General features: G+C 37.5%; 1 protein-coding gene across 4 annotated transcripts in view; it reads right to left on the bottom strand.

Moving 5' to 3' along the window:
- Mtx2 (metaxin 2) overlaps positions 1-17,909 on the bottom strand; it is a 90,879-nt gene extending 72,970 nt beyond the window's left edge. For 3 of the 4 annotated variants that reach the window (XM_052182739.1, XM_052182740.1, XM_052182741.1), the window contains exon 1: positions 17,646-17,884. In XM_052182739.1, the coding sequence (XP_052038699.1) occupies positions 17,646-17,685 (40 nt within the window). In that variant the 5' untranslated portion in view covers positions 17,686-17,884. Of the gene's footprint in view, positions 1-17,645 lie in introns of all 4 variants that reach the window. The other variant, XM_052182742.1, reaches the window with a different exon arrangement.
- Between the last annotated feature and the right edge of the window lie 825 nt (positions 17,910-18,734).

Below are 18,734 nucleotides of genomic sequence, written 5' to 3'. Positions count from 1 at the left end.
GCACTCCCTAATATGAAAGGCCATTTTAAATATCCTTTGAAAAAGAGCAGTCTCAACTAGAAAAGGTAAAACTAAAATAGTTTCTTAAAATGGAGTTGGTGAAACTCTGTCTCAAAAAACCAAAGGCAAAAGGGTTGCGCAATACTGCTAAGGTGCAAGTTACTTATGGTTACCAAGAGTTACATGTGGTTGAAGCAGAAATTTCTGGTTTCCTTGGAGACTCAGTTATATCATGTGATGTTTTTCTGGAAACTGTCTTATAAAAGGATGTTTTTGCTAAAACAGACATGTGAAAGGATGTTTTGCTAAGAACAGACACATGGTATTTTTTTGGAGGCAGCGTGGAAAAGGGGGATGTGGTTTTTGGATAGTGTGATGCTCATACTGTTTAAAGTGGATATAAATATAGCACAACAGACAGTGGACAATGTGGGTGGTATTGGTATGCCTTATCATTCTTTGTTGGTCATCCTTGGGCTTTGCTGACGCTGGTTTTTGCCGACGACACTCGGTGGTATTGGTGTGCTGCTATTTGTTGTGACTTGAGAGAAAAACACACCAAAAAACTTCTGGTGGTATTCCAGCAGATTCTTAATGTTACTACAAACTCTGACCAATTGGAAGAGCCTTAAGATTTCTTCTAGATCAATCCGCCATTGCTGATTCATAGATGGTGTTTGTGAATACACTGACTTGCCACTGCTGATTCGTGTGAACTAAACTACTACTCTCCTGACAACACAGATTTACTCCAAAGAAATATTTCTAAACAAACTTCCTTCTTTGTTCTATTAACCTTCCCTTTCCACTACCTCTGGTGGGTGATAGGGTAAAAGAAACGTTAAAACATTTTAAAACATTTATTAAAAGTAGGTTTTAAAAAAATCTAAGCCATAGGAACTGTAGAGATGGCTCAGCAGTTAAGAGCACTGGCAGATCTCCCAGAGGTCCTGAGTTCAATTCCCAGCAATTACACATAGGCTCACAGCTATCTGTAATGGAATCTGATTTCCTCTCCTGACGTGTCTGAAGACAGCAACAGTATACTCATATATACAAAATAAAATTTTAAAAACCTATATGCAGTTTTTGCAATAAAAATCCAAGCCTTCAACACGGTGCCCCAGAGCATGTTGATGTCCCAGATACTTCCTGTTCTTAGGAAAATCACTCTCTACCCATCACACACCTCCTCCCAAGCCCTTCCCACTCTGCGTTCCTTCCATTCACAATGACCTGCATCCAGTTGCTTTTTTTTTTTTTTTTAAGATTTACTGTTATATCCAAGTACGTTGTAGCTGTCTTCAGATGCACCAGAAGAGAGCATCAGATTTCATTATGGATGGTTGTGAGTCACCATGTGGTTGTGGGATTTGAACTCAGGACCTTTGGAAGAGCAGTCAGTGCTCTTAACCACTGAGCCATCTCTCCCCAGCTGCCCCCTCATCCAGTTTCTGAATGCATCACAATTTCTCCTGCTCCCAAACTTTTTGTTTCCTCTACTTAGAATGACCTTTTCCCCATCTTGTGTCATCACATCTCAGCTGAAATGTCACTTGCTCAAGTTAATTGTCTGGTTTATAGACATAACCTGTACAGCTAAAGAGAGCCGGAAGGACCTTTGAAGTGGAAATTTCTGATTTCTTAGGAAACTCAGTTGTGTCACATGATGTTTTTCTGGAAGCTGTCTTGTGAGAGGATATTTTGCTGAAGCAGACATAATAGAGACATATATGATGTTTTGCTGGAGCGGACATGTGATGTTTAGAAAGAATATGAATATAACCCTACAGACAGTGAGTGAAAACTCTTGCACTGCTTCACTAGTCTTCACTGGTCTTTGCAGATCTTCACTTCGTTGAAAGACACCAAAGAATTTCTTATGATATTCAGATTGACTCTTGCCACTTCTACTGACTCCTGACAATTCAGTGGAGCCTTGCAGTTTCTGCTGGATTGATTCATGTTTGGTGTTTGCTATTGGACTGAACTACTGATATCCTGACAATGAAGCTTGGAATCGCCCCAAAGGGCTACTTCTAAACAGGTCCACATCCCCCTTCCTATTAACCTTTCTCCCCTACCTCTCTGGTCAGTAGACTAAAAAGGAGGTTGAAGCATTTAAGAATCCTAGTTACAGTAGGTTTTGAAAAATCTAAGCCTATGGAAGTGCTCTGCCACCCCAGTCCTGGAATCTTTAGAGTTGTGGGCAAGAGCTTCAAATTTTCATTTTGAACTATATCCTACAAATGGTGCCGTTGAGTTATCCCTAGGAAGTCTTTATTGATCTCCCTAACTTACTCAAACACTCCCTTACACAGACATCCATTATACCACTTATCACTATCAATATTTTTATAATCTGAGTTTAGTTATGTCTCCAAGCAGAAAACAAGCTGTGAGTCCAGAATTCATGTCATTGTTAGAACCTAGCACACAGAAAATGCTGCCTAGATAAACGTTATTACCTGCATCATTTTATGCTGAGCGCTGCAAGGAAGATAAGGCAACAATACCAAATAGGGAAATATTAAAAAAAAAATTATTTAGATCTCCGACTTCAATTTGCTTAACTCTTCTTACTTTCACTCTTAGTGTAAACTTTTTTGTGTGTCTGATTTATCAATTAAAGGAATCAACAACTATGACTGCTAACTCCATTGGGCCTGTGTCTTGAAATACTGCATTAACAGGAATGTGAGATTTTAAATGATGAACCCTAAGTTAAAGTCATAGGATGTAGAAAGCATTAACAGTGAGATAGCATGTATAGAGTTTGGGCTTTGGCATTAATATCTGATTATTATGATTTGAACATTAAATGCCCCACATAAGCTCCTGTGCTAAAAGGTTTGGTGGCCAGCTGAAACTACTGTGGGAAAGCATATAAACTTTAGGGGATAGGACCTGATTAGAGGTAGTACATCACTGGGGACATACCTTTGAAGGCCATGTTACCCTACTATCTGGCCACTGGAAAGTGGCCTCACTCTGCCCTGAGTTCTCCATAATGCCTGCCTTCCTTTCCTCAGGCCCACAGCAGCAGGGCCAACTTACTAGGCTTGGAAACCTCTGAAACCACAAACAAATACTTTTCTGCTTTGTTTTTTCATAGGAATTCATCTCAGTAACAAGGACACTGATGAAAACTATGTAGTTAAATGTAAAATTTCAAATAGAAATGATAAGTTTCAGGGTTTATAGTTGTGTAAGAAATGCATGACTAATTTACTAATTTACAGGTATTTTCTTCTGTACATCAGATTATCTTGCATAGTACAAGATATACACTCTAGCCCACGTAGCAGAATGCTGTTCTAATTAGTTACTTATTTCAAGTTTCACCATAGAACCTAGGTAGTCAGGTGCTCTTAAACAAGAAAGAATCTTTTTCTTTCTTGGAAAAGATCAGCTTTTGAGGAAAAAAAAAAAAAAGAAAGAAAGAAAAAGGCTGAGGAAAAGCCATACATGAATTAGTAGAGAGAATACTTGTAGGGTCCCTGGGTACCTAACCACTAACACTAAGGCTAAGACCTTTCTTTCTGTTCAACTACTAGAATATGTCAACTTTTTCCTGAATACTTCAGACTTCCTTACTTTTATGAATTTGCTCCAGTTGTTTCCCTGCAATATTCTTTTTACTGGCAAGTATTCAATCAGATATCTTCAAAGACAATGTCACTCCCATCAAGAAGGCTCTTATAATTAATATAATTTCTTTTTTGTATGTACTGTCCACATAGTTTGTATTTGTCTTATGTCATATATTATTTTCTATATTATCATACTGTTAGGTCAATATTATATCTCTAATTTCCTAAGGAATAAATTCTTTGATACAATTTTATTTCTATAGTCCTGAAAAGTTATTTGCTAAAATCTTAGACTCTCAATTGCTTCAAACAAATCATAGAGGTTTTAATAACACACACCAGAATATTAAATTTGAATTTATCAAGTTTTAATTTGTTGTTTAATTACCATTTCAAGCTAATCTATGTTGAGGTTTGGTCTTTTGCTATGTATTGTAATGCTAAATACTGCCCCCCCCCAAAAGCCTAGTTACCAGCGGGGTAACCCAAGTGATACTATATAACCTTACCTCCAGCCCCAAGTTATCCATGATTGGAGAAGATGCCTACAGCTTATGACTGAGCAGAAGAGAGAGAGGCAAAGTTTCAGTTCCTGGGCTTAGGGTCTGAGGCAGAAACAAGGGTAAGGAGGGAAGTGGAGAGAGAAGGAGCTGTGGAGTCCTGAAAACGCGGCCAGGAGGGCTGGCTAATAAAAGTTTAGAGCAACCCAGATGAAATATAGCAAGTTATATCTCAGGGTTATTGGCAGGAAGTAAACATTATAGCATAGAGGGTAGATAACTGCCCAGCTCTAGTGCTGATAAAGGCTTATTATAAATATAAAAGTTCTGTATCTTTATCTGGGAACTGAATGATCAAAGGTGGGTTAGAAACCCCCATTGAGATGAAATAATTACAGCAATAAATCTGTTTATTGTAAGAATTCCAAAGTAGCCAGGCAGTGGTAGCACACCCCTTTAATCCCAGCACTTGGGAGGCAGAGGAAGGCACATTTCTGAGTTCTAGGCCAGCCTGGTCTACAGAGTGAGTTCCAGGACAGTCAGGGATAGAGAAACCCTGTCTAGAAAAACCAAACAACAGCAACAAAAACAAAAAAACAAAAAAAAAAACAAACAAACAAAAAAAAAGAATTCCAAAGTAAAACAACCCGCTTTAGCAGCTAGAGGAATGGCTCAGTTGACAGTGTTTGCCACCAAGCATGAAGACCTGAGCTTGACACTCAGCAGCCATTTAAAGAGCTGGTACTTGAGCATATGCTGCTAATGACAGTGCAGGAAACAGGCAGGAGATCCATGGGGCTTGCTGGCTGACCAGGACACCAAATCAGCAAATTCCAGGTTTAGTAAGAAACCTTGTCAAAAATAAAATAAAATAAAATAAAATAAAATAAAATAAGGTAGAAAGTAACTGATGTCAGTCACTGCCCTCCACATGCACACATGTGCATGTACAGGTATATACACATACACACACACACACACACACACACACACACACCACACACTGCCTGCTTATGGAGAAATTAATTCATTCTAAAAAACGAAATTCCTATACGGTTCAGTAGGTAAAGTCTGGCCTAAAATCAATCCCTGGACATAGCTGGTATAAGGCGAGAACCAGCTCCCATGGGTTATTTTCTGATCTCGTCACTCATGCTCTGGCATGCATGAGGGTGTGCACATGCATGCATACACTAAATAAAAATGAGATAATTTTTTCTAAGATTAAAAACTACCATATCTTTTTCATGCTAAAACAAAGACATTCTTAGTGGTCCACTCTAATTTACATTTTAAAAATTAGAATTACTAGGGTCTAGAGAGATGGCTCAGTAGTTTCAATGCTGGTTGTTGTTGTAGAGGGCTGTGGTTCAGTTCTCAAAACTCATATGGTGGGTCACTACCATGGTTCAAAACTCCAGCTCCAAGGGAGCCAATGCCCTCTTCTTGACCTCTGTAGGCAACTAGACACACAGACACACATGCAGACAAAATGCTCATCTACATAAAACAAATCCTTAATTCAAAACAATAGAATTGCTATTCTAACAGTATTCAAGTAAATATATGCTCAATTTTATTATTTTTATAAAGAAGAAATTTATTCTATTTTGAAAATACAAAATAAAAAAGAATTAGACTTAAGTCAGAGTACTCTATGTGCATATCCCAATTAATGCTACTGAAAAGCTAGTCAGTGCTTTACCAACTTTCTATTGTGCCCTAGTCAATGCCCTGATCATCTCCTACTTAGTGTCTTCCTTTACCAAGAGAAAAAAAGGATGTCTCTATATTTTAGTCTTTAGGGAATAAAGAAGGGTTATTTTTATGCAATCGGGTATTTCTTAAACTTTCAAAATAGACCTTCTGTACCATTTTATGTATTTATATTGAGGAAGACAAAACAAAACTAAAAAGGAGCAAGGCAGGTGGGGTGCATCCTATAATTACATCACTTGTGAGGCTGAAACGGGGATCATAAGCACGAGAGCTAGCATAGGTGGCATATAGACACTGTCTTAATAAAACCAAAATTTTTAAGCTTAAAAAATTAAATTAAATAAACAACTCTAAATGTGTTAGAGCCAAAAAAATGGCTCTGACAGTGATTAAAAAATATCAAAATATAAATTTTGCTCACCACTATTTTAATTGTATTTAAGCTATTCTTAAGCTTTATCAATAAATATAATCCTAAAAAAATCAATATTCTTTACAAGTAGCCCATCAGAACACTACTGAAATGACCAGTAGCAAATAAATCCATGAAAGTATATTATTAGGTCTCTTATTTACATATTACTTATAGTGTCTTCAATGTCAAGTGAAGTGCTAACTCGTTCTGGTAGCAGATGATCTTTCCATCCCATCATTCAGAGTATTTCACACTATAAAAGTGGTGACCAAATAAAAAAGTCCAGATTCCAAGGCCCATTTCTTGATCTAATATAAGAAGACAAGAGACAGGCCATGAAAAAAAAAAAAAAAAAGGTCCCCTCTGATGTTGGTTTCTCATGTTTTAAAATTCTGCACTTCTAATGTACAACATGACTCCTCTGGCATATGAATGTAAGTGAAGACATAATTTGTAGAATAATAGGCACTAATATCACATGCCACTTCAATTCTGTCATTTTTCCAATCCATCAAATTGATTAATGCTATAATAACTCTACACAAACCTATCATTTGTGCACTAATGAAGTCAAACTCAGTTTATCCTTAGGCAACTATATTCTAAAAGCTCATAGATGTCATTTCTTCAGCCTAGCACTACTTAGACAGTGTTAGAAAAATGGGATAAGACACGTGTACAGTCAGTCTGTCCCCAAATTCAAATAACTTTCTACCAAAGTTATAAATGCAAATACTAGCAATATAATAAAATGTTCAAATAAGTACTTGGCTGATCTTAAACAATCAAGTTACTATATAACACAAAAGAAAACAAGAAATAAATTAGACACAGGACTGATTATCTCAATGATGTCAACCAATACACTAAGTTTAAAACCCATCATCTTTTAGGCAAGTATAGTTAAATGGGTTTTTAGGATAATTAGACTTAAAATATAAGACTATCAAAATAAGAATTTTAAAAATGCTCTATTAGGTATTAAATTCAACATTAATTCAACCTGCAAACTACAGAAAAAGACAATAACACATCCCAGCTAATAATCACGAGATGATTAAGTAATATCCCCCAAAGTACAGTCGAAGACAGGGTGTTTTAAAAGACTTTACAACAAATGTGTGTTAAGAAGTGACTCTTCCCAAAACAGGAGATTGAAACAGGAGATTGAAATCATTCTTCAAGGGATGGGGAGATGTTCAGTGGTTAAAGATACATACTGCACTCACATGCATATAGCCCCATAGAAACATAATTAAAATAAAAATAATTTTATAAAAAACCTCCAATCTCAACAGTTTGAAAGATCAGTTCATGCCAGAATAACTCGTATTTTTAAAAAGGAGAAATGTAAGAGCCATGTTGTCATTTTCATAAACCTAAAACACAAGCAGGTGGCATTGTGTGCATAGGGTAAGGCAACTTTGAATGTACTGCAAGGAAGTGCATATACAAAGATTAAAGACTAACAGATTCAAATAAGGGTCCTGTGAGGCCTGGAATGCACCTCAATTATTATAGAGCTTGCCAGGCATGCACAAAAAACTGGGAGTACCCTATAAACCAGGTGCTATGGAACGTGCCTCTAATCCCAGACTCAGAAGGTGTGATGGTTTGTATATGCTCATCCCAGGGAGCGGCACCATTAGAAGGTGTAGCCTTGTTGGAGTATTTGTAGATATGACTAAAAACTATGTACTAGAAGACACTTTAGTGATATGTGGTAATTTTGAGATTCCCCTCCCCCAATTAAATGAACAAAGAAGTTATTAAATACCTAAATGGCTTTAATAAGGCAAAGATGAATATAAAACTGTCATTGTACTCCAGAATCTAATTTTATTGACTGGGTAGGGTGGAAGCAAAGGAAACAAAGGATACCAACCATTTACAGCACAGTAAGTGAAGTCAGGTGGTGTAGAAAAAATGTTTAGGTCTTGAAGTCAGGTAGATTCTCCCAATTCTACAATTTATCGTCTGAGTAATCTTGGACAAGTTGCTTAACCTTTTCTTGCCTCATTATTTTTTAAAAGAGGAAACAGTAAATGTCTTCTAAGATTGTTGAAAGAATAAAGTTAGGATTAAGTATCCTAATTCCCATCACATGGAAAGCAGAGACAGGGATCCCTGGAGCAAGTCCAGGTTAGCCACAGTCATTATTGGTGAGCTTCTGGTTAGACTGAGAGAAGCCCTGGCTCACTTAATAAGGTGAGCAACAGTAAAGACAGCTGAGGTGTAGAAAACACACACACACACACACACACTCAGACACACACAGAGACACACACAAAGAGAGAGCTGATCTGCATAACAATTGCTATATAATTCAATAAGAAAAACAAAATCCAATTGATTCATTTCATTTAACATAACTCAAATCTTTGTCTACAGACCAATAAAGTCAATTAGCTATGGTACAAAAGATAATCTAAAACACTATGCTGAAATATAAATATTTGTCTTTAATCTGTAAGTCCATGATTTCTAAAACATAAACACATGGCAAGATGGAGACATCTTTTAGGGGAGTATAATGATTTAATTTTAGGTGTCAATTTGTTTGGGTCAAGAGCTACTGAGAGAACTAGTAAGATGTGATTTGTAAGCGTGTCTGTGAGGGTGATTCCAAAAGAGACTAGTAATTATTTCCCTTAGCTGTAAGGGACCAGAGGGAATAAAAATTTGACATAAAGGCCAAGCCCACTCACTGTGGGCAGCCCATTGTGGGTAGTCCTGTGTTGTATAAGAACAACCTTGTTTGGAGCCAGACGGTTCGAAAGCTTTCTCAGAAGCTCTGATGAAAGTACAAATGGAACATGGGCAGACTTGACAAAGGCAGGAATCTGGCTTTCTCTACTGAAGGGCTGTGGATATCAGTCCTAAGGCAGCTGTGCCTGAGTATCCTGTGTTCTCTTTGCCAAAAGTGTTTATTTAGCTTTCTGCTGACTTCAGTCCATTTCTCCCCTATAAAAGACACTGCACTTAATAAACTTGCATAAGCATAAGCAAGACCTCCTTATTCCAGCTTCTTGTCTTCTCTATCTTCTCATCCCTAGTCCTCCCCCATTTCAACATCTGATCATGAAAGACTCTTAATCCTGTGGGTTCGGGTCACAAGCCAATAAGCAGAATTCCTCTATGATTAGTTCCTGCCTCCAGTTTCCTACCTTAAATTTTTCCTTTAATTCCTCTGATGGTGGACTATAAAATATAAGATGAAATAAACATTCACCCTACCACAAGAAAAAAAAATGGAAAAGATTCAAGTTCTCTTCCTCCCTCTTCCTTCTTTTGTCTGCTTCCTTTCCTCCTCACTTCCTGTCCTGGGACACCGGAAGGAACTACAATCTTTGGACTCTTGAGACTTAATATCAGTCATCTTGTGGGCTCTCTAAGCCCTTCAGTCTTGGACTGAAACATCAGCTTCTCTGATTTTCAGAACTTCAGATATGGACTGAGCCCACTAGGTCATCCCAAGGTCTCCAAGTTATAGACAGCCTGTGTGAAACATCTCATCCTCCATAACCAAATAAGCTAATTCCCCCAAATAAATTTCCTCTCACATATTCATTTCTATCCCTGTGCCCTACTGACTTTCCTCCTCTGTAGAACACTAAAGCAAAGGAAAATCTATAAAGAATAATTCATTATTCCAACTGAAGAACAACCAAAAAAAAAAAAAACCCAATTACCAATTAAACAGTTTACATATTATAACTAATTCTCATCACTGGCCAAATTAGTGTCTTTAACTGATAATAGTAATAGTAAAAACAAAGACAACATAATAACTCTTTAATAAAACATGCAAATCAGAAACACTACTTAAATTTCAAGATGTCCATAAGCTTTTATTTGCTTGGTTTTGGGTTTTGTGGTGCTGAGGACTAAACCCAAGGTCTCAAGCATGCTTCGAAAGCATGCTAGATAAGTATTTTACTGGGCTATGTTCCCAGCCATAAAACATTTTCATTTAACATAAAGACTAATAAAAAAAACTGACTAACAAATGGCCAAATCATTAGTCAGCAGTCAGTGTTGGGCGGTAGTGGCGCACGCCTTTAATCCCAGCACTTGGGAGGCAGAGGCAGGCGAATTTCTGATTTCAAGGCCAACCTGGTCTACAGAGTGAGTTCCAGGACAGCCAGGGCTATACAGAGAAACCCTGTCTCCGGTGGGGGGTGGGGGGGACAGTCAGTAACAATGGCCTTTTAATAATAAACAGATGATAAAATTTATTTACATAAAGTATTAGCCATTGCTTAGGTTGACCAGATAATAAAATATATGTGAAAAGATAATCTATTATATCTGAGAATGTTGTATTCAATAGGATAAATACACACCAAAAACCTTTTTTTTAATCCAAGGGCAGATTAAGTTATAAAGAAATTTTTGTGGTTCAGAAAAGTCCTTGGTGATAAAAATATACAATTAGCACAAAAACACAATGAAATGCTTTTTATGGCTTCTATTTTGCTAACATAGTTACAGTTAATGGAAACTGTCATGACAAAATGACTTTTTATGAAAAGAGCCTTCATTACTAACCCATCAAATTTCATTTTTATTACTGATGTAAAAAAAAAGTTCAAAACCATGATTCATTTATAGACTATACAAAAATAAGAAAAGAGTTCAAGAATAGAGGGTCATTTACAAAGCAATAAAAAATTAAAGCATGAATTTTTCTTACTGGCAAGGCGAACACTTCTCTTCCCCATATAAATGAGTTTAGCTAAATTTACTGAACATTATAACTTCTGTCTTTAAAAAAAATGAAGTCTGAATTTTCAAGCTCTTATCTATTTCGTATCCTCTATCTAATAACTACTTCTGAAGATATTTTTTTAAATGTTTGAGAAATGTTAAGAAGTTTGATGATGTTTTCTTTCAATTTTCACTCAAGTATGGAAAGCTTAAGCTAACATTAATAACTCAAAAGCATCCACAGAGATAATACTGACAAATTTAAGAGGGTACCGTCACCAAAATCTTATAAGCTAAATCACTCACAATTATGGAGCTGTGAGTACAGCTGACTGGTAGAGTATTTGCCTAACATACTCAAGGCACAGGGTTCCATCCCAACACATCTGAGAAAGAGGAGTTATTTAAGAGTATCAAACTAATAGAACTTACAAGAAAATTTAAATTGGCATTACTTCAACTGCAGACAATTTTCAATAAGCATGTCTTACAAAGAATCTTAGCAGCATATTAAAGTTTTCAAAGAGAGCAAAGCATTGCCTTTAAGAATTTGGTTTGCAATATATTCATGAATACAGTATGATCAAATAATAGGCCATGCTTCTGTCAATCAACGATACACTGCCTCTCATCTGAAATATAACCTTATTTTGTCTGTTTGCCTTCACCACCTGCCCCTTCAATATCAACTTCACACCTACCAACATGATAAGTTCCATAATATACTATCCATATGACTGATAATGAAAAAAATGATTATCTAAAATATCATGGTCAGTTCAATAACCTCTCAGTAATTCTTTGGTACCTTCCTCAATGCTACTGGGAAATCCTCAGAACACAGAGTAAAAACAACTAAGAAAATATTTTATTTTAAAGAGCAAAAAATAAAATATTAATGCATTTCTTCAATTATCTGTTGTAGTTTTCATCATTAAATACTTTGAGAGCTCAATATGATCTTATTAACAGTAGAATCACTGCCCCTTCATACCAAAATTTTAAAAATATTTAAAAAATAAAAACCTTTTTGGTGGTACTGAACATCAAAATCAGATCTTGCATGTGAAAATGTTCTCCCACTGTGCTATATTACATGCCTACCAATATTGTGAGATTATTTTAGCCTCGATTTTTCCATTTATCTCAGCCTCTAGAACCTTTCTTGGTGTGATGTCCTATACTAAAATGAGGAGGGAAAACAGAATAAAACATACTTTATTATAATATAAAAACATTTTTAAAATATGCCTGATTTTGTGTGTGTATGCATGTCTGTGTTTGATGTTTAGGATCAAACCCAGGGTCACCCACATGATAGGTAAATAGCTTACAACTGTACTACATTTCATTTTACAGTAAGAGAGGAAATGGTAAATGTCTTCTAAGGTTGCTGAAAGAATGAGGTTAGGATTATTAAGTATCCTAGCTCCCACCACATGGGAAGCAGAGAAAGGGATCCCGGGAGCATGTCCAGGTTAGCCAAACGAGCATCATTGGTGAGCTAAAACATGCTTGTTTTAATCCCACTTATTTTCAAGATATTTACATTTAGAGACATATTCATGCTCGAGTATAAATAAACAAACCAGAAACTTATATGATAGGAACGCTTGTCAATTGAGGAAAAGAAAAAAAACAATGAAAATTTAAAATACAGAGATTGTTTATAAAAATTTTAAAGGGCTGGAGAGATGGCTCAGCAGTTAGGAGCACTGGCTCACTGGTTAGGAATTCTTCCAGAAAACCTGGGTTCAATTCCCAGCACCCAATGACAGCTCACAGTCATCTATAACTCCAGTCACAGGGGAATCCAACACCATCACCCAGACATACATGCAGGCAAAACAATGCCCATGATAAAATACATTTTTTAAAGTTTTTAGATGATTCAATGTCAAAAAACATGTTTTATCTGTTTAAAATTCCAAATCTAACCTGTATAGATCTAGAAAACCAATTTTTTTATTCAAAGTCCTAATTTATTATGTTTTCCATGTTAGTAGGTAAGAGTAATTCAAATTCTTCTTCTACTTTAAGAAATGTATCCCACAAAAGTAAACACCATTGCAAAGAGAAAAATCATATACACCTTCAATGGCTTTGGCACACATCAACTTGACCAAACTGACTTGCCAAATGCTTTTTACTCTCTAGTTAATATAGGCTGCCAGAAATATTACACAATAAGTGGTAGAAAGGCAAAACCAGACCAAGAGCCATTGTGATGCATGCAAAAACAACTTCTCCTGGTTATTCTAATACTAATGCAGGTACTGCTGTGAAGGAAAATTGATACAATTAAAATTCATAATTGTATGACTTTTAAAAGGATAATCTGGTTTAGAATGTAAAAGCCCTTTAAAAGAAGGACTAAGTCCTCCCTGAGATCACACATTACAAATGCTTTCTCTTCCTCCTATATCCCTTGTTCCTAACAGTCTGCTTTTCAATTTTTCAATTTGCTTGGTCAGCCAAACAATAAGAGTAGGAGCTTGTCTCTGTGGGTATTCCGGTGTACAGAGAAGCCTACTGTCTCCAATCTTTCATTTATACTGACTGATAAAATATCCTAAAAACCCCAGCACTTGGGAGGCAGAAGCAGATAAAACTTTTAAGTTTAAGGCCAGCCTGGTCTATATTGCAAGATCCAGGCCAAACAGCAAGGCTACTTAGTAAGATCCTGTCTTTAAAAAGCAAAACAAAACAAACAAACAAAAAATGCTTTTTCACAAGTAAATTATGGTTTCTTTACTACAATAAAATACAACATAGCCATTCAAATATGACAGCAAATAATTTCATCATAAACATGAGAAGAGATTCCATTATATCATATGACAAAATAAATGCACCCTCTGTATTATCTATGCCTGTATTTTTAATTTAGGAGAAAGAAATGATAGATTTGCTCAGCAAAGTTCTGAATATGAGACAGGATTTTAAAGTCTTAATTTTGGCAGTAGGTTGTCAGGTGATTTTTCAATTCACTCCTTACGGTTCTCTATATTATTTTCATTTTTCTATAATGACCACAGATCATTACTATTATTATTGTTATTGAAAAAAGAGTCTCATTTGACAAGGAAAAAATGTCCTAGGCACACACATTCAAATGGCAATGAGTCTTAAGAAGAAGCAGGAGTTGCTGATGTGACCACTTCAAGCAGACAACAGCAAGTGCCAAAGATGGACATTGCAAACAGTTTAGAAAGTCTAGAGGTTCAGGGAAGGGAGTGGCAAGAGAGGAAGCTAACGGAACAGACTTGGCCTTAGAGAGAGACTTTTAAGCCACTTAGCCCTACTGACGTTGGGAAACCAAGAAAGGTGTTGAAACTAAAGAAATCACACCAAATATTTTAAGAAAATAAAAATTTACAAAGACAACAATCTCACTGAGTATGATTATTTTAGAAAAGAGCAAGAGAGACTGGAAGCCCCAAAATTAGCTAATTCATAGATGGATAAGCCATTAGCATTAAAAAAGACTATTAAAAAGTTAAGAATTGTGGGAACAGAGCAAGTTGCACTAAGGAGTCAGAATGGGAAGCTGAGCCAGAGTCAGACTGCTAGTAAAGAGACAGAAAGGGTCACTTACACTGAGCAGCTCAAGGACAGCTTTAGTAGTCAGCTTACCATTACTCTAACAAAACATCTGAAATAATCAACTTACAAAGAAGAAAGGTTTGTTTTTGCCTCAGTTTGGGAGGTTTTGGTTCACAGTAGGGCAGACTCACTGCTTTGGACCTGTGGTGAAGCAGGTATATCAAAAGAAAACTGCTCACTTCATGGTGAGGACACAGCAAAAGAGGCAAAGTTCTCACAATCACCACCTCTTAAAGTTCCTACCAATGCCACAAGTTCCCAATGCCGCAGAGCGGATCAAAACTTTGGATAACATGGGTCTTTGGGGAACATTGCAGACCCACACTAAAGCAGCTTACATAAACATGTCCTTTACAAATCAGTTTCCCAGGGAAGGCACACACAAAGAAATATCACAGATACCAGATAAATGTTAAAATGCTTTAAACATTTCCAAAAGAAATATCAAAATTATGCTAGCTCATGACCACTGGAAGTTAGAATAACCAATAAAACTCAAGAGTTCTCATTTATAAAAAAAATTCATAATTATTGTTAAAACAGAACTATGTAAACATGCATCTCTTTTTTCTAAGAATGCTAAATTATGACCAGAAACAAAATACTGTGGATAGCTGTTGGATCTAAGTTACATTTATAAATCACTTAAAGGCCAAGGTTACATCCAGATTATCTTCTTTTCAGTTCTTGACTAAGTATAATCTTTTAATTTGAAAATTTAGTCATTTAAATTACAAAAGTAAAATAGGCTCACTACAGTAACTCAAATCAGAAACACAGCTCCTCTGTCTTCTATCAACAGTTTATATTTTTTTGAAACTCCTAAGAAGATTTAATTGAATTGTTTTAAAAGTTTTTCTTTGTTTAGGTAAGCATATTATTGAACAAGTTCATATAGGACATATATAATACTATAACTTTTTACTTAATATAATTGTAGCTTGAAAGCTAACACATATCACATCTCTCAACTATCAATATCTATAAACATCGACGTATACACATTGCTTTTGTCATTTTATTTCATTATTGTTCTTCCCACTACCACCACCACCACAACCAAGCCAGGATCTCGCTATACGGCCCAGACCATACTGGAACTGGCAATCCTCCTGCCACTGCCTCCCCACTGTTACTATTACAAGTATTTATCATCATGTCAGAAATAAATTTGCCTTTTCAAATGACAAACATAACATTTTAAACACAGGTACATAGTGTATAAAGATTAAATCAAGCTACTTAACACATCTATCATCATCTCATCAACTTTTTGTGATAACATTAGAAATCTCTCCTTTTGGCTATTTTGAAATATACATTTGTGCTGGTAGGTGTCTGTCAAATTTTCACAAACCTAGACATATTTTGTAAGAGTGGACTCAATTGAAAAAATTCTTCCATCAGATTAGTCTGTGGGCAAGTCTGTGGGGAATTCCCTTTATTAATGATTAATATCTGAGAATCCAGTTCCTTGAGGGTGGTGTGCTACCCCTAGGCAGATGGTCCTGTGTTGGTTGTATAAGAAAGCAGGTCAAGAAAGCTACAAGGAACAAGCCAGTATCCTGCCCTGGTTTCCCTTCATGATAGACTATGATTCGATTATAAACTGAAATACACCCTTCCTTTCCAAGTTGCTTTGGTCACAGCAATAAAAATCTAAAAAAGACAACATTACTACCACCTGTAGTCACCCTGAAAGGAAACAAAAACAAAAACAACAACAAAAAAATCATTCCTTGAGTCTAAATGACTCATTTTACCATGAATGAAATAATTACCTTCTTGTTAAGGATATCTAGCATTCTTTTTGTATATATGCCCATCTCTTTGATCCATTCACCTGCTGGCAGACACCTGGTTTGCTTCCATATCTTAGCTATTATGAATAGTGCTAACAATGAAGTACAATACCTCTTTGACAACTCATTTATTTTAGGTACTATTGAAACTGTTGGATTGTTATATCATAATCTGATATACATCTGGGACATTATTTTTTTTACTATTAGAAATAATGCTATAATAAAGATTACTGTATAGGTCTTTGAAGAATTGGTCCTCAAATTTCTATTAAATAAATCCACATACAGATGATTAAACCACTGATCTCCTCGCATCATAGGCCTGACTTTTTCAACCTAAGTGATAACTTCAGAAATAACCATTCTTTGAAATCTCATTGTTACTCACTTACTCAAGTCATGGGTATTTAAAGCGAAGCAACAGACAGGTATGAGGACACAATGGGGAGCAAAGCAGGAGTCCTGCCTGCTTTCACAAAACTTAGAACATCTCTTCTATCCTCTCTCCTATAAAATGCTATTTTAAAGGAAAAAGGAACTCTAGGTTCACGCAAATTCAATACAGTGGAAAGCATTTAGAAAAGTTGATAACACATTATACTTTTCGTTTTCAATATACTACTAGTTCATCCCAAATATGCCTGTTTATCTTAGTGACTAGCTCCTTATTCAAATGTTGAAAACACTGCTGGAGTTAGCATTCATCCCATTAACTCTTCTTTATCATAGCCACTTTCGCCAAAATAAAGACTTCAATATATATATATAAAAAAAAATCTATTTACAAGTCAAGCTCTACCCACGGAGTCAAAGATGTTTACTTTCGTTAAACTTCATGCCAAGAATAGTTCAAAGACTCTAGCAAATGGTTTGGAGAACAACTCTGGTGACCCATCAACCAACAGGTAAAGGGCAGCTCAAGAGTGACAGTCGCCTTAAACTTGAGAACCCAAGACCAGAGAGGCTGCCCTACTCCCGCAGAAGCCTTGGGGGAGGCGAGGACTGAACCTGTGGCCACGCCCCCACCTCAATGCCCAACCCCAGGCCTCCTCCTCAGACCCAAACCGCCCCGACGGGAACAAAGCCCGCCAAAGGAGTGTGGACGGGACTCTGCCCCTGCGGGGTGACCTTGGCCATGTGTCCTCAGTTTCCTCATCCGGAAAGTGAGACCAAGCCTCCATGGCCGCCTCCACATGGGCTGTGGGCTCAGCCCCCTCGACCCACGGCTGCAGGTTAACTCCAGCCTTCTCCCCACGCGGATCCCCACCGCCGCCCCGTCTGCGCCCACGCAGGCTACCTGCTATCTGGGAGACGAACGCTTCCGCCACCAGAGACATGTCGGCTGCGAGGTCCTGCGCGCGCGCCCGAGCTCCGCGGCCCTCAGCGCCCTCCCGCGCGACCTCGGCGGCCCCCCGCAGCTAAGGAGCTTCGCTGGGCCAACGCTCAGACAGGCAGAGCTCACCTCGGCAGCGGTGGCCAGGCCCGCAAGGTTACCGCCAGGCCGACCCAGGACTTCCGGCGTCGCTGACAGCGCGCGCCGGCACTTCCGGCTGCTCCGCCCCGCGCGCTCCGGACCTGCGAGAGCCTGGAGATCGGACGCTCCGCGCGTAGTAGTTCTAGGTGCGTGTTTACGTGCCTCTAACGGAGCTTTCGGATTTTATTGCAACCTTCCAGCAATTCACCAAGACAGAAACAAGCTTAAAGTGCCTGGTCTGGTACTACTGAAGCCCAGAAACTCAGGAATTCTCTCAATTCCACTAACTGCAGGATTTGAGGTCCATAGACCACAGGTATTAGTGTTGGTTATTTGTTCAGATGTGCTAGCCAGAAGGAGGCTTGAACAGCTAGTGAGCTGAGACAATCTTTCAACTCCAAGCACCCAAAATGAAGCTTGGAGAATAAAACACTTGCTTCTGACTGTAGAGGGAACAGGAAAAGGAAGGGCGCTAGATCCCTTGAGTCTTTCCTCTTAGTCTAATCATTTTTTAAACTATAGGTTAGAATTGACCAAAAATCGTAAATATTACAGAATTAGAAGCATAAAATTACACTTGATTTCAGAGATCTTTTGGTGAGCCGAAGCTCCCTCTCGCTGATGAGGACATGACTCAGAGAGGTGAGCCGACTTTGTGTGTGTGTCAAGTGTACAACAGACCCAAGACAACTTTTGGTATTTAGTTCTCTCCAACCATGTGGGTTCCTGGGATCGAACTCAAGTCTTCAGGCTTGGCAGCCTAGCCTATACATACACATAATCAGCTTGTACAGGCCAGTGGTCGGTGTCTAAATTCCTCTTCAGTTGCTCTCCATCTTCCGTTTTGAGATAGGATCTCTCACTGAAAATCTGGAGCACAAGGATTAGGCAAGCCAACAACACTGGGAACTT

This window comes from Apodemus sylvaticus, chromosome 5, assembly GCF_947179515.1.
Source record: "Apodemus sylvaticus chromosome 5, mApoSyl1.1, whole genome shotgun sequence".
Lineage (NCBI taxonomy): Eukaryota > Metazoa > Chordata > Mammalia > Rodentia > Muridae > Apodemus > Apodemus sylvaticus.
The sequence above is the reverse complement of the archived record's forward strand: the minus strand, read 5'-3'. Positions and strand labels throughout refer to the sequence as shown.